Source organism: Sardina pilchardus, chromosome 8, assembly GCF_963854185.1.
Source record: "Sardina pilchardus chromosome 8, fSarPil1.1, whole genome shotgun sequence".
NCBI lineage: Eukaryota > Metazoa > Chordata > Actinopteri > Clupeiformes > Clupeidae > Sardina > Sardina pilchardus.
This window is the reverse complement of record NC_085001.1, coordinates 29,625,710-29,642,953: the sequence shown is the minus strand read 5'-3', so window position 1 is coordinate 29,642,953 and position 17,244 is coordinate 29,625,710. Positions and strand designations below refer to the sequence as shown.

Sequence of the window (17,244 nt, the reverse complement as noted above, 5' to 3'; positions counted from 1 at the left end):
TACCCCTCTCCTAGCTGTCTTTGTGTGTGTGTGTGTGTGTGTGTGTGTGTGTTACATGAGTTACATCTAAACTAAATTGACCAGATGTCCAAGACCAAAACCGGGGACATAATCTCAGTTTGACCATCAATCTGACTGAAATTTTCCTGTATTTTCCCGGGGACAGGCAACCAAAAATGGGGACTGTCCCCTGAGACCGGGGATGTCTGGTCACCCTGATCTAAACCCCTCTCCTGTGTGTGTGTGTTATCAGTTCATTATTCATCTAAACCCCTCTCTTGTGTTTCTGTGTGTGTGTGTCCAGTGGTGTCGGAGGGCAGTTGTGACCGCGTTGAGGAGCACTTCCAGCGCAGCCTGGGGGCCAACTACTACAAGACCTCCTCTTCCTCCTCCTCTTCCTCCTCTGCCTCCTCCTCCTCCTCCCCGCCGTCCACTTCGCCGTCCAGCAGCGTGTCCGTGGACGAGCACTTCGCCAAGGCGCTGGGGGACAAGTGGCTCCAGATCAAGGGCTCGTCCTCCACCTCCACCTGTGGCTCTTCCTCTCCATCCTCCTCCTCCGCCTCTCCGCCCGGCAGCCCCCTCTTCCTGCACGCGCAGCGCCGCGTGCTGCCCACCCTCGCACACGCACGCACGCACACACACGGGCACGGGCCGCGGGGCACCTCCAGGCCGGACGCGCGCCCACACACACTCTGGGTCATCAAGTAGACGACCGTCTCCGTCTCTGCTGCACGAGAGAAGAGAGGAGAGGAGAAGAGAAGGGAAGATGTTTGTGACGGAAAGTTCCGCCATGTTCCGGCCTCGGGCCCCGGCTTCAGCTGTATAAAGCACAGGGAACTCTGGGAGTCTCCCAGGGGGTGATGGGATTGTGGAGGACCTCTAACAGTCTTCGGATATGCTACTGTCCTACTCTGTCTGTTCCTTCAGACTCGCCGGGATAAATCTCACCGTGTCCTCATTTCAAAATACAAGCATTTCTTACTCGGGCAGTTTTTAGTGTGTAGGAGATGATGTGTCCAGCATACTGTACCTGAACTGGACCTTTTCCTGCCCGAGACTGGACGTGGGGCCTCATTTCAACATGGTGAAGCTAGCATTGCACTGATAGCATAGCACACATATTTTACTGTACAACATGGTGAAGCTAGCACTGCACTGATAGCGTAACACACATATTTTACTACACGTTTTTGCTGTTTGCTTCTCTAACGTTGACCAATTTTGGGGGTGGCTTGCTGGGTAGCTTCTCTTAGAAGTTCTCTCCAGACAAGTCTGTTTGGTGTTATTTATTATTATGTTCAAAGAGAAGAAAAGGATCAAAACTCCTGATCGTCACCCCCCGCCCCCCTTCCATAACCCACACTGTGGGGAGGAGGTAGACCGCTATAGTAGAAATGTGAGTTGAGTTGACCAACCTTTTCAACATTTCACTTTCATTTCAAGTCTGCCTCTAGTTCTGAACTTGGTTTTTGTACGTAATTCTTCCTGGGGTTTACCTGAAGATGTTGTATATAAGCCTGCAGTATCACACAGCACTACCAGACACACCCTTCAATGAGTGATTCCATTTCTCTTGTCACAATGCACTGGAATAGAATCCATTCGGTTCCATGGCAACAGACAGAGTTAGAACAAACGTTCTCTGATACAATCAGACAAAGATGTTTTGTCAGACCATTTCAGTGCCTATGGATTTCAGCAGCTGTATGATAAATGTTTTTTTGTACATTGTTTTCCAATAAAAAAAAGTCTTGTTATATATCAGTATGTGCTTGATGTGCCTTTCCTGAGCATTCCTGAACATCTGTGAGATCTTTGTGTGTTGTGTGAGATATTTGCATTTTGGTGTCAGTCTTCACTCGACTCCTCCATGTCAACCAAACTTCTGAAAAGGGTAGAGCAGAGGAGAGAGATGACAGAAAAAGGTGTGAGTGTGTGTGTGTGTATGTGTGTGTGTGTGTGTGTGTGTGAGCCAGCTTTGAATGTGTATCTGCAGGCGTGTGTGCATTTGGGCGTTTGCTTTGAATGTGTATCGGCACGCACAGGCGAGAAGCCTTTTCAGACAAGCACATCAAAGCGTTCTCCTCTCACATCTCTCTCTCTCTCTCTCTCTCTCTCTCTCGCTCTCTCTCTTTCTCTTTCTGCCAGGCCTGCCCTCATCTATTCGCCTTGCAGGTGAGGATCTCAGGTTACACCTGCACAACCACTCACGCCACCAGAATGCGCGCCCACGTGTGTGTGTGTGTGTGTGTGTTTGTGTGTATGCAACCAGAGCTCTTCTCTGGAATGTGTCCATTTGGACATCAGGCTGTTTGGAGTGACATCACCACCCCATCCTCCACACCCGGAGGAACAACTGTGGCTGAGCTGGAGTGTGTGTGTGTGTGTGTGTGTGTGTGTGTGTGTGTGTGTGTGTGTGTGTGTGTGTGAGCTGAGGGCTTTCCAATCCAACAGCTCCTCTCCACCACCACCTCTTTCCCTGTAGTCTAGTTGCAGTTTACTGTATTTCAGCTGAGGGCTTCCTGGTCCTACAGGTCCACAATAGAGGTCATCTGGTGAGTGAGTGTGCATGTGTGTGTGTGTGTGTGTGTGTGTGTGTGTGTGTGTGTGTGTGTGTGTGTGTGTGTGTGTGTGTGTGTGTGTGTGTGTGTGTGTGTGTGTGTGTGTGTGTGTGTGTGTGTGTGTGTGTGTGTGTGTGTGTGTATGTGTGTGTGTGTGTGTGTGTGTGTGAGCAGCTCCTGCTGTGACCTCAGCCTGGGCAAGCTGATCCCTCATCCCACACACACAACATCTGTGAAAGAAGGAAGAGTGGAGAAACTTTCCATAAAACGCTCTCTCACACACACACACACACACACACACACACACACACACACACACACACACACACACGCACACACACACACTCACTCACAAACACACCCTGCTGAATCAGTTGTGCTCTCCTTTTCACTAAAGTCTGCCACACCCTGGCAGTCCAACCCTCTTGATGAAAACAAACAGGACAGATCAACATCCTCATGCCTCTTCTGCTGCCCTGTTCCATCTCCCCACTACTGGCACCACTACTCACCACCTTTCTCTGTGAATGACCCTGGGTCTGTAGGAAGAGCACTAGATATCCTGTTCCGTCTCCTCACTACTAGCCTCACTACACACCAACCACATTTGTGACTGACCCTGAGCCTGTAGGAACATCACCAGATGCCCTGTTCCATCTCCTCACTAGTGGTATGATATCACTACTCACCAAATTTATGGGACTGGGAGCAAGCTCTGTGGCTGACCCTGGGCCATTTAGCCCATCTATGAATTAGTGAACACACACAGCACACAGTGAACACACAGTGAGGTGAAGCACACACTAACCCGGAGCAGTGAGCTGCCTTACTCCAGCTGCATTGGGGAGCAGTGAGGGGTTAGGTGCCTTGCTCAAGGGCACTTCAGCCGTGGATGTGAACATAGGAGAGCAGTGCTCAACCGGTCGGGGATCGAACAGGCAACCCTTCGGTTACAAGCCCGAAGCCCTAACCAGTTAGGCCACGGCTGCACCAGAAGAAGAGCAGCAGGGGCCTGTCCTACTGTATCATCTATACCTGACCCTGGGCCTGTAAGAGCACCAGGGGCCTGTCCTACTGTATCTTCTGTACCTGACCCTGGGCCTGTAAGAGCACCAGGTGCCTGTCCTACTGTATCTTCTGTACCTGACCCTGGGCCTGTAAGGGGCCTGTCCTACTGTATCATCTATACCTGACCCTGGGCCTGTAAGAGCACCAGGGGCCTGTCCTACTGTATCTTCTGTACCTGACCCTGGGCCTGTAGGACGTGTGGAAAAAGCATCCAAGTGCGTCACCTCGACACTTCGGCACACGTTCCAGACTGCTGAGAATACGGGAGAGTTGTAGGATTACCTCATGAATCAATGCTACGACATTTTTGCTTGTTATTAGTCTACACAATACAACCATGTCTGAGGCCTTGGCACTGTGGCAGTTATTATCAATTGCTGTCAGTGAGAGTTTGTGCAAACAGAAGCAGCGAGTTTATTTAAAGGCCTTTCAGCTCCTGTCCCAACCTCTCCAATGAGCTTCACCTGAATCGCCTGAGATCACTGAGATATGAGACACGATCAAAGAGACCAGCGGATTACAGGCGTCTTTAGAGTTGCAGGTGTTAAGAAAAGGTCTGTGTGTGTGTGTGTGTGTGTGTGTGTGTGCCTCACCCTCTCCAAACTCTGCTGTAGTTGTTTGAACACATCCCCTTTTGAGATTCAAGCCTCCATCTGCTGTGCCTGTACCTTACAGGGCGTGTGGAGACATTAACTTGAGAGCAGTACACACTTTAACACAAGGCAATCGCACTTCATTTGGGCTGAGACATTAACTCAAGAGAAACATACACTTTTACACAAGACAATCACACACCATTTGGGCTAGGACATTAAAGGAATTATCCGGAGTAAATTGCACTTTAGATCAATTTACGGCTGATTGGTACAGGCACAGCAATGACATGCCCTGGTCACTTCCAGGCTAACGAGTTTTGGCTAAAAACGGTAAAATCGAACTTTCTCAAAACACACCCGAATTACATGATTTTGATGTCAACTCAACATATGTCCCAATCATCCGTAAATAGATCTAAAGTGCATTTTATTCCGGATAATTCCTTTAACTCAAGAGAAACCAACGCTTTAACTCGAGACAATCACACACTATTTGGGCTGAGACATTAACTCAAGAGAAACCAACACTTTAACAGAAGACAACTGTCACACAACATTTGAACTGAGACAACATCAGGGGAGTTTTATTGATATCGTAATCAGGAGGAGTTCAAGGTCGCGACCCCTCAGTCATAACTGAGTCACATTGATTCAAACCGCCACATCATTCATAACTGAGTAACAGTGACTTAAGTCCCACAGCACTTACTACTGCGTACCTGAGATTTAAATCCCACAGCACTCATAACTGAGTAAGAGTGAATTAAATCCCACCGCCGTTGAGTCACATCCGGGGCCGTGGCTCTGACTGACGGGGCGGATCGAGGAGGGGGGTTGGTGAGGACGGGTCTGGCAGGCGTGCATTACGTGCCCCGCCGGGGCTTCCCGTCAGTCACACACACACACACACACACACACACACACACACACACACACACACACACACACACACACACACACACACACACACACACACACACACACACACATACACACACACACATGCTCAGACAGACTAAACTGTGAGGTGACGCACCACTTGTCTGCGGTCTGCCCACCCCAGGTAACCATAGCGATCAGACAAAAACACTGTTTCGCCCACAAACGATTTTTCTCTTTTCTTTTCTTGTTTGTTTTTCTTTATTTTTTTTGTGTGTGAACATCTTCACACACACACATACTGAGGCTTTGATTCAGAGAGAAGTGACTGTTCTTTCTGATGCCTCATGAAGGAGCCACGGAGTGAGCAGACCAGCCTGGGGAAGAGGGGATGCAGGGAATGTGGAGGAGAAGAGAAGAGAACGTGATAGGAGAAGAGAGAAGAATGGAGGATAGAAGAGAAGAGAAGTAAAGAAAGGAGAAGAGAGAAGAAAGGAGGGCAATATAGAGGAGAGGAGAAGAGAAGAGAGGAGAAGAGAAGAGAGGAAAGGAGAATTGCAATTAAGGCAGAGACGTCATGCCCATGACCAAAACCACACAACTAACTCTGAATGGTAGAGACATAAAGAGCAGGGGAAAGAATGAGAGCGAGGAGAAGAGGAGAGGAGAGAGGGATGAGAGAGGAGAGAATGTGGAGAGCAAGCCTGAGCAGGCTCCAGTCCTTTGTGCTCCTGCATTCTTCTCCTCTGAGGAAATGCTTCAGAGAGATCCGACAGATCCTGTTTGGCCAGGGAAGAGAGGGAGGGATGGGGGGAGCAGGAGGAAGAATGAGGGCAGAGAGAGGGAGGAAGAGAGGGAGACAGGGAGAGAGGGAGAGAGGGAGGGAGAAGGGGGGGGGGGGGAGGTAGATCTCCGCTGGGTCTAAAGTAGCTTTCTGTGGCTTATTTGCATGTTCGGTCTTGTCTAACTTAGCAGGAACTTCATACTGTAGGTTCAAACATTTCCAAGAATTAGGCCTTTGATAGTGTCAGTGCTTCATGTGTGTATGTGTGTGTGTGTGTGTGTGTGTGTATGTTTGTGTGTGCATCTGGAAAATCCGGTCTGAAAATGTATCTGGGGAAAAACACAAAGTGAGTCAGTCACACACTCCTACACACACCTGAGGACAGGTGTTGTCTTAACACATTGTTTGGTAAACACACCAGAAGGAGACGTAGATATGCTGATAATGACTAAGTTGTGGTTATGTGTGTCATGCTGTAATACAGATATACTCTGACCATGTATATATTAGCACCAAATTAATACAAATTGGCCTAAATAAACTCAGTGAAAAATATTGGCCATAGATATGAAGGACACATACACATCCAGTGGCTTTGCACTACACAACACACACACAACACATTACATTACATTTAGCAGACACTTTTGTACGTTTGGACTGACGCTTGGATGTCAACTGTTTTACAAGGGATTACATTGTCCCCGCAGCAATTTGGGATTACAGTAAGTGCCTTGCTCAAGGGCACAACGGTGGAAGCTGGGAACCGACCATTTTGAGGCTACTGCACGTGCATGTGTATACAAATAATATTGAGACAAATATCTCTCCATACTTAACCACTACACTACCACCACCCCAGCACAATGAGGTACGACACAATTATGAAAATTATATCATCATAACTACAGGAGACTGTGGTTTGTTCCTTACGTGTGTGTGTGTGTGTGTGTGTGTGTGTGTGTGTGTGTGTGTGTGTTTGTGTGTGTGTGTGTGTGTGTGTGTGTGTGTGTGTGTGTGTGTGTGTGTGTGTCGGTGTGTGTGTGTGTGTGTGTGTGTATGTGTGTGTGTGTGTGTGTGTGTGTGTGTGTGTGTGTGTGTGTGTGTGTGGTGTGACATTAGAGGCTGTGGTCAACTTTACATTTGAATGAGTATACGTTAGTGTCAATACATGACACAGGTCCTGCATTTGCCATCCTGCAAGAGGAAAAACAGGTTCAGTACACTTAGTTTGTGTACTTGCCTGGGGAGCCACTGTTGTGAATCCACCATTTGCAGGATTATGACTGAACACCTCTGAATGTAGCGCCAACCATGTTCCTAAATGCGTCCTAGAGTAGTCGAGACCCCTGGACTCTGGAGTTGGCCCATTCTGATGGCTCCTCCTCACCATCTCCAACGATCAGGTCAGAGGCGAGCTGAGGAGCATATCGACTTGCTCCCAACATCTTGCCTCAGTTCTAAGACTTCAAACGTTATATTCTACTGAATGTCAAATGTGTAACGTCCTGGCCCACAGAGACAAGGCACAAGTAATGGGCATATGCCACACTTTAGATAATTAACAACACAATTATTTAGAGCGTTACTGTAACGTAATAGAAAACATCAACATCATAGAGCATCAGCAGAGTCAGTGGGGTCACCAAATGTATGGATGCATGGAGTGAATGTAGTGATGTAGTGATACTTAATAAATAAACAAAGAAAAAAAAGGAAAGTGTTCAAGTCTGCTGCTGCCACCAGCCACCCTGCCTCTGCTAACAAACAACAAGCCACAATGCATCGGTGTGTGTTTTAAAGACACCCACCAGGAGGCAGGGCAGAGGCCATATTCACAAAACTAGCGAATTTTGGAGAAACTCCTTCAAATAATGGGCGTTTCAATCTTAACTCCAGGGCACCAGCATTTAGCCAGAGTAGCTTAACTGCCAACTGCTTTTCATTCTTCTTAGAGAACGTTTGCAATGTCAAAATGCACCAACAGCATTTACATATGGATGAGACTGTTTACTTCCTTTCTCAGTCTCCGTTATGCAGCTCTAACTTGAACGTTAGGCTACTACTCCTTTCACCTTTAATTGGGAACGCGTCTGAGCGCGCACGAAAGGGAGAGAATGGCTCCGGCTGGGTCCGGCTGGCTTGTCATGGTTCACAAATGATTTATCCTTTTTAATATTAGAATAGAAACGTTTAAAAGGATGTCATGAAAACAACATGACAAGGCTAAAGAAGATTGCGGAGTTATCCGCAAATGACCATTTATAAAATGTGATAGGGCTCTTTGACATTGGCTGCCACATACACATGACTGTGATAGAATATGAAGAACGAGCTTTGTTCTGCTTTGGACACCCGAACCATTCATCATTGTCAACATGTAAACTAAACGTAACGTTTCGTTAAAATCAAATTAAAATGTTTCTCTTCTTTGCAAACGTGCAATCATACAGATTTGTTTTCAATCCATACTGTAGGCCTATAGGTTACATGGCTATTTGCTTGGTCTCACTCATTTAGGCTATTTATTCCTCACTGTCCGTCTTTCACAGCGTTATAACGCATTCTCACGAGCCAAGACCTGTCACCTGTCTCTTATCATCGGGATGTTTTGGCTTCATTCCCGCGTTATAATCATCAGCCAATCAAGGTGGTCATTTCGATCAAGCTCGTGCATGAGTAATGACGTCAACCATAGTTACTGAGCTCTTCTCTTATCTTAGGTGTCATTTTTCCTTGTTAAGAGTAGGTAAGTGGCTTTTGTAAATAGGTTTTAAGAGAAATTCCTTGCTAAAAACGTTTAGTACGATGTAGGAGTACTCCTAATGGTAAGATACAGTGCGTCGTGCATACATCCTCAGGTGTTCTAACAATTAAACAATTTGTTGCAGCCTAGCCTATGACCTGTCACATCAGTGACAAGTTGCAACACATAAACTAAGATAATATTTTCTCTGGGCCTATCCCTGATTGGATTAATCTGTCTTGTGAATCATGATGATGATTAATCAAAGTCTTGCTACACGATAATTTCGTTATTAGAGATGGAGATTGAGAATTCCTGAACTTCCTAAACCCGCTGGTCTGATGACACACTTCCTCTGATGCCACACACACAGATGGCTGAAACATCTAATCCCCATTCCTAGTCTTCAGCTTGAGTCTGCATCAGGTGGTACTAGTTCTTCAGCCTCACCCCAGTTCCAAAGAAGGAACACACCAGTGAACTCAACAACTTCAGGCCTGTTGCCCTGACGTCACGGGTAATGCACCGCTGCTGACATCGCATCCTGGAAGGGCTGCTGCTCCATCACCTGAGACCCCAGGTGTGCCATGCACCAGGCGTGGGTAGGTGGGCGTGTGGAGGATGCATAAGACCCCAGGTGTGCCATGCACTCAACACACTTTGCTTACCTGAAGAAGGTGCGTGGAGGATGCCGTGTTCTAGCTGCTATGCTGGACGCACTCTCACCTGGATAGAGGGAGCAGTGATGCGAAAATCATGTTTTTATTTATTCTGATTACTTCTCCAGTACCTCACAAACCCTGCTACTGAGAGACAAGCTGTTGGAAATGAACGTGGACCCGGACCCTTAGACTCCTGCACCCCGCGGCAGGTTGAACGTGTCACTAATTTCTCTTAAACTCCTGCAGCCAGCTGTGAGCTGGAAACTGGAAAGCCCCATCCACCCAGCCGTCTCCTTCTGCCGGAGGGCGAGTGTGTGATGTGTGTGTGTGTGTGTGTGTGTGTGTGTGTGTGTGTGTGTGTGTCTGTGTGTCTGTGTGTCTTTGTGTGTGTGATCTGCTCAGTGCGGACGGCTGTGGAGGAGAACAGATGTTCATGTAGCACATGAGGTGGAGTAGATTATTACAGAGGATGTGCTACACACATCAAAATACACACACACAACACACACCACACAAACGCTACACTATACCCTCTACACACACTTCACACTACACACACAACACACACCACACAAACACTACACTATACCCTCTACACACACTTGACACTACACACACAACACACACTACTACAACACACACCACACAAACACTACACTATACCCTCTACACACACTTCACACTACACACACCACACAAACACTACACTATACCCTCTATATACACTTCACACTACACACACAACACACACTACACTACAACACACACCAAACAAACACTACACTATACCCTCTACACACACTTCACACTACACACACAACACACACTACACTACAACACACACAAAGACTACACTATACCCTCTACACACACTTCACACTACACTACAACACACACCACACTTCACACTACACTATACCCTCTACACACACTTCACACTACACACACCACACAAACACTACACTATACCCTCTACACACACTTCACACTACACACACAACACACACTACAACACACACACACACACACTACACTATGCACTCTATACACACTTCACACTACACACACAACACACGCTTCACAACACACACTACAACACACACCACACAAACACTACACTATACCCTCTACACACACCACACAAACACTACACTGTACCCTCTACACACACTTCACACTACACACACAACACCCGCTTCACAACACACACTACAACACACACCACATAAACACTACACTATACCCTCTACACACACTTCACACTACACACACTACAACACACACCACATAAACACTACACTATACCCTCTACACACACTTCACACTACACACACAACACACACTACACAATACACACTACACTATACCCTCTACACACACTTCACACTACACACACACAACACACGCTTCACAATACACACTACACTACAACACGCACCACACAGACACTACACTATACCCTGTACACACACTTCACACACTACACACACACACATACTACGCTACAACACACACACACTACAATACGCAATCTACACACACTTCACAATACACACTACACACACTACACACACACACTACATACTACACTACACCACACACACTACAATACGCAATCCACACACACTTCACAATACACACTACACACACACACTACATACTACACTACAACACACACACTACAATATGCAGCGTGCGTGCGTGCGTGCGTGCGTGCGTGCGTGCGTGTGTGTGTGTGAAAGCGAGAGGCTGTGGTGGTGAGTCATTGCCATCTGGAGGACTGGAATAAACAGTGCTGTAACGTTTCCTGGTGGCTTGGCGCTGCCTGGGCAGTGGGCACAGAGCTGCATGTGGTCAACCCAGCAGTCACACACACACACATACACACACACACACACATACTCCACTCCACACACACACACACACTCTCACACACACACACACACACACACACACACACACACACACACACACACACACACACACTACAGAACACTACTACAGTACACTACACTACACACACACTATACTACACTACATTACACACTACATACACACACACACACACACACACACTACACTACAATATACAGAGACTCTGAGTTGCTTGTGGTCGAATCAGCACGGCACCAGCCTCTGACTCAGCAGCAGCAGCAGGAGCGACACACACACTACACATTACACACTGCAATACACCGCACTACACACAGCGACCTCACTGCCCGCTGCCTGCCCTGGCATCTGTGCCCGGCGACTGGGCGGAGAGTGGCATGCTCCAGCTGATTTCCTCTGTGTGCATGGGCTACCTGGGCAGCACTAGATCATCACACATGCCATCCAATCACCTGTGCCCTTCAACAAGAAAAACAAAAACAATGCTTGAACGTTCTATTTGGTTCCCAAACTACTTCCTCTGCATTGATTTTTTTTTTTTTTTTTTTTTTTTTTTGCTCAGTATATTCTGTTATTGTGAATGACTCTTGATGTAAACTTGTCATCACTGAAAATGAGGAAAACCTCAATGCCTTACGAGTATAAATACAAAATGATAAGAATAAAACATATGGAATGTTAAAATGGAAACGTTGTGGGAACAGCTATGATACTCATAATGACACTCTCCTGGAACTTTCTATGGTTCATGTGAGCGACCCTTACCAGTCAGGGAGCTGCTTTAGGAGGTATGCTGCTGTGCTCAATGGTCTGCACAGAGAGATGGCGCCATCTAGCTGCAGCTAAGAGCACTGGTTGTGATTACTCCTAAATTACTGTAATTATTGATTTCACCGAAATGTTATGCTTTCCACACAGTGTTAGCCTTTAAGGGAATGTAAGTTACTACAAACCAGCCCTGCTGACTTTTAGGTGATTTTTATTAAACATATGACTTGTAAAACCCATAACACCTTAAAATACAATAACATGGTGTTGCTCTCCGTGTAGAGACATATTATACTTTTACTTTGATATAGCTCTGCTGGTTTACTAGTTTTAAAAATAGAATACTGACTGCAACGAATTAAATTGGGGAGGGGGAAATGATTGTTGGACCAAAGTGAGGCCTTTATCTCTGCCACTAGGGAGCAGCATGGTGTCTTGTGTAAGTGATGTGTAAAGTGATTTAAGGAACTGCAGCTTGGGGCCTAGGGCGGGGGCTGGGGCAGGGGTGAAGTGGGCTGAGGTGGGAGGCAGGGGCTGGAGTGTAGGGCTGGGGTGGAGGAGGGAGGTGTAGCTGGTGGTGTCTGTGGGGAGAGGTGGTGGTGGGGATGGTGTTTGACTTGTCAGCTCCTGTGCCTCCACAGTCTGTGGTGTCGTAACTCTGAATAATGATTAACCAGCCTGAACCCGCCTCCCTCCGCCCCAGCGCACAGGCAGAGCAGCGGGCAGACAGACCCGTGGGAGCGCCTAGTCCACCCACTCCAAACCAGGACCAGGCCACATGGACTGCCCTGTCCCATGCCTCTAAACCAGGAGGAGGCCGCATGGGCTGGCCTTGCCCCATGCCCCATGCCCCATGCCTCCAAACCAGGAGGAGGCCGCATGGGCTGGCCTTGCCCCATGCCCCATGCCTACAAACCAGGAGGAGGCCGCATGGGCTGGCCTTGCCCCATGCCTCCAACGCCTGCAGCCCTGGAGACTCGGTTAAATATTTGGAGTGTGCAACAGTGTGTTTAAGCTGAGGGAACCTGACGAGCTGGTTGGTTAAGGACCCACAGACACAGACCACATCTCCATGCCAACCAAAATGCCCAATGCCCCACACATGTTAATCAGCTGTTACCAGCCTGGGAGACAGACGCCTGTTATTGTTTCTGTGGTGCTCTGAGGAGACAGACTCCCAAGACACAGATGTGTCCGTGACGGACGTCTCCAAGATAGAAGTGTGTACTAGCCCACCCAATGTAATAACAGATGTCTCCGAGATAGAAGTGTGTACTAGCCCACCCAACATAATCACTTCTCACCAACGTAATAAACCACCAACGTACAGTAATATAAGTCTGCCTGTTTTAAACATAATAATCCTGCTAACAGTAATCATTTATTGCCAGCGTAATAAACACATTTCCCACCAACGTAATAATTATTACATGCAGGAGGTTATTACATTGGTGGATAAAAAAGTTTTGAAAAAGTTTTTTTTTTTTAAAGTTATAGTTATGCTTATGATTATGGGATGGAAGACACTTTTGTCCAAAGTGGCCTAAAATGAAAGAGATAAAATGAACAGTGAACAGTTTTAATGTTTGTAAGACTACATTAAGGAGAATAGCAATAATAAACGATACAACTGTTCAGTATAATACTTACTGTAAAAAAATTGATTGCAAAAACATTGACTATCTTCAGCTCAGATGTTCTGAACTGCACTACACACACACACACACACACACACACAGAGAGAGAGAGAGAGAGAGAGATGGATTCCTGAACAGGCCTACCGCCCTGATGCCCAAACCTCTGTGTGAAGTTGCTACAATATTCTCCACCCCTGATATCTGAAAAGGGCCCCTGACGGAAATATCATGTATTACGTTGTGTGAAATGTCTTGATAGGGGCCCTCAGTAATAACATGTATTACGTTGTGTGATATGTCCTGATTGGGGCCCTCAGTAATATCATGTATTACGTTGTGTGAAATGTCTTGATAGGGGCCCTCAGTAATAACATGTATTACGTTGTGTGATATGTCCTGATTGGGGCCCTCAGTAATATCATGTATTACGTTATGTGAAATGTCTTGATAATGCACGTGCACACACGCATACTCACAAGAGAACACACACACAGTCACAATGACAATGTCAGCACCCTGCCTGGACTGCCGATGTGCCACCCTGGTGGCCATTTTGTGTATTGCGCTGTGTTTATGTGCTTGTTGCTGCTCCCCATGTGCTCTGTACCTGTCTCCTGTCATGTGACTGTCTCCACCCCTTTCCTTATTTGGTGTACACTTTCTGTCTTGTTACTTTCCCTCCATTTCCGTCGTCACCTGTTCCCCGTTATTGTCTTGCTGGTCTTGCCCAGCCCTCTGTCACTGTTAAGTGTGTGTGTGTATCTACACCCCTCTGTTTCTCTACCCTTTGTTGGTCTGTCTGTCTTGTTATGTCTGACCATGTAAGTTTGTAAGATTGTGAGTAACAGTCTCTTACACACACTCAGCATGAGAATGTGCAGAACTCAGTGGCGGCCATGATATTTTGTACCACTATGCTGTACATCTAGTCTATTATTGTGCTTCTCAACATCAGGGGGACACTGAGAACAAATCTTCTTTAGTGATGCTACAGTTACAGTTTTATTTAAAAAAAAAAATAAAAAAAAAACATTGACATGTCATTACAGCAAAACATAAGTTAGAAGGGTATAAATAGTGCAGCTTTACTGCTTGCCCTATTGCCCTAGTACTAAAAGCAGAAAGACACTAAATGCTCATGCAGAATTTAGTTCAGATGGTTACTGTTGATAACTTTACCCTTACAGCTTTTACATGGGTGGAAAGCCATTGTAATAACTTTATAAATTACTTAAATAACGTTTTAAACCGTTCCACTGACTCCTGACCTGCAAACATAATTGGCTTATTACATTGGCAGTAGGCTACAGTTATTACATTGGTGGGAAATGATTACGTTGGTAGGATTATCACGTTTAAATGTGCAGATTTTTTATTACGCCGGTGGGAAGTTATTACCTTGGCTGGTGCTACAGATGTGTGAAAAGATCTGGCCTCCTGCAGACATCTCCAGCCTGGTCTATGGCAGATATGGCAGCTGAGGAGGATTAATGTGGAACATCATTAACATCACACACACACACACACACACACACACACACTACACTGCACTACACTACACCACAGTACACTACACACACTGCACATCAACACAACCCTTATAGCGCTGGTTTGTGAACTCCTCTGGTTAAGGAGTGACTCCCCTTCTCCTCCTCCATGTGTTGAGGTCCCCGTCGGAGAGAAGACACGAGGGGCCACGCATGACTGGTTTTGGAGCTGCAATAAGAAGTCTGTTCATTTTTTGGTCATCAAAGACTGTTGTTCTTAACCCTGTCCATGAAAAGTATGATGTTGTTGGTGGATTGAAGGTGCAGTCTATATAAAGTCAAATTCATATGCTCCTCTTCCCTCTTGCCTTCATGCAAAGCCTGGTTACATGGGAAACAAACATAGTGGCTGCCTGGAGCAAAATCATAATCAAAACAATTCCAGCCAATCAGCACAGAGCTTCCTGGGTGACGTAAGGGAGGGGTGTTATTTGATTCGTTGTTGAGCTCAAATATCACCGGAAATTTGGACAGCATCTTCAATAGATAAATATAAACAGTATTACAAAACATCACGTCTCCCACTGCAATCTACTGGACAGTTGTGGTTGAGGGCTTCTTGTATAAATAGCCTGTTCCTCTTGTGAATAACAAAACACAATGAAGCAACTTCAAGTGACTTGCTTGGAGTGAGTTGTGAGCATTTTGAGTGAACATGGTATGATTTTGCAAACATATGCTCCATGACAATGACACATTAAACATTGCTTGATTTAAACAAACTTTATCTGAATGGGCCATCCTAGGAAATCCATCTGTCCAGTTATGCAGCGAGCCATCTGTTGACACTCCGATGGCAAAGGGCCACACCCACCGGGCCCTGGGGCTGCAGCAGGGGTCAGGAGCCGGTCAGGGGAGATGCTGCCGTTATTTAAAACATTATTTAATACTGTGTTGAATATAGTATTACGTTCAGTTCAATGTGTGGTATATCCAGTGTTTGTGTGTGTGTGTGTGTGTGTAGTGTAGTGTAGTGTAGTGTAGTGTGCTATAGACAACACATTTAACACATTACACATTTAATGAACTCTCAACTGGGTTCAACTTTCGTTTTGTGAGTAAACGTGACTGCATCACACTTGATGTGTGTGTGTGTGTGTGTGTGTGTGTGTGTGTGTGTGTGTGTGTTTGAGTGTCTAAGTGAGTGCCTTGAGGTTCAAAGCTGCATCAACTCACAGAATATTTTAAGGCAGAGACTATTTGCACCCGGGTGTAAATAATGAACATTACTATTTACACCCGGGTGCAAATAATGAACATTACTATTTACACCCGGGTGTAAATAGTGTAAATAATCAACATTACTATTTACACCCGGGTGTAAATAGTGTAATAATCAACATTACTATTTACACCCGGGTGTAAATAGTGTAATAATCAACAATACTATTTACACCCGATGTCTAACATCCATGTTCTCTGTCAATAGGCCTGTGTATTTACCAGCTCTACAGTAGGCTAGGCCTAATTTAGTTTTGAACAGTTTTTAGCTGTTTTTGTTACTTGAAAGTGATTATACAAATATTAGGCTAATGAGTGGTCATGTGGTAGCTTTATCAAAGACAAGCTAGGCCTACTTTAAAGAGTTGTTTTCTGAGTTGTCTTCCAGGCAGCGCTGCCACTGTTGACTTAAAAGCACTTAATCCTACTCCTAACCTTAACCCTAACCTTAACCTAACCTTAACCTAACCTTAACCTAACCTTAACCCTAACACAACCTTTCTACTAACAACTACTGAAGCCTACTTCTACTTAACTGTAGGCCTACTCATAACTGAAATAAAACCAGTCAATCTTTGACAGGTTCAAAAAGCACAAACTCTTATTTGCCGCGAGGTAACGTCATCTAAGAAAAAAGAAGTCATCGTGCGTACTTTGGCAGGCAAAAAAAACCCCATCTCATCTCAGATTCGAACCCAGCACCTCGAGCATGGTTACCCAGTCATTTAACCACTTTATTATATGGCTCTCTAGAATGTTGAGGGAGCTCCCATTCACTTTGAATGGGCCTCTCAACGTTCTACCGGTCCGTTATATCTGCATATTGACCGCTCCGAAGGTATAATGACCGCTGCCAATGGCAACAGGTTCACTCTGCTAGTT

At 46.0% G+C, this 17,244-nt stretch overlaps 1 protein-coding gene across 1 annotated transcript in view; it reads left to right on the top strand.

Moving 5' to 3' along the window:
* vgll4l (vestigial like 4 like) overlaps positions 1-1,758 on the top strand; it is a 10,378-nt gene extending 8,620 nt beyond the window's left edge. Inside the window, exon 5 of the mRNA XM_062543541.1 lies at positions 305-1,758. Within this exon, the coding sequence (XP_062399525.1) occupies positions 305-708 (404 nt within the window). The 3' untranslated portion in view covers positions 709-1,758. The remainder of the gene's footprint in view (positions 1-304) is intronic.
* The last annotated feature ends 15,486 nt before the right edge of the window (positions 1,759-17,244 follow it).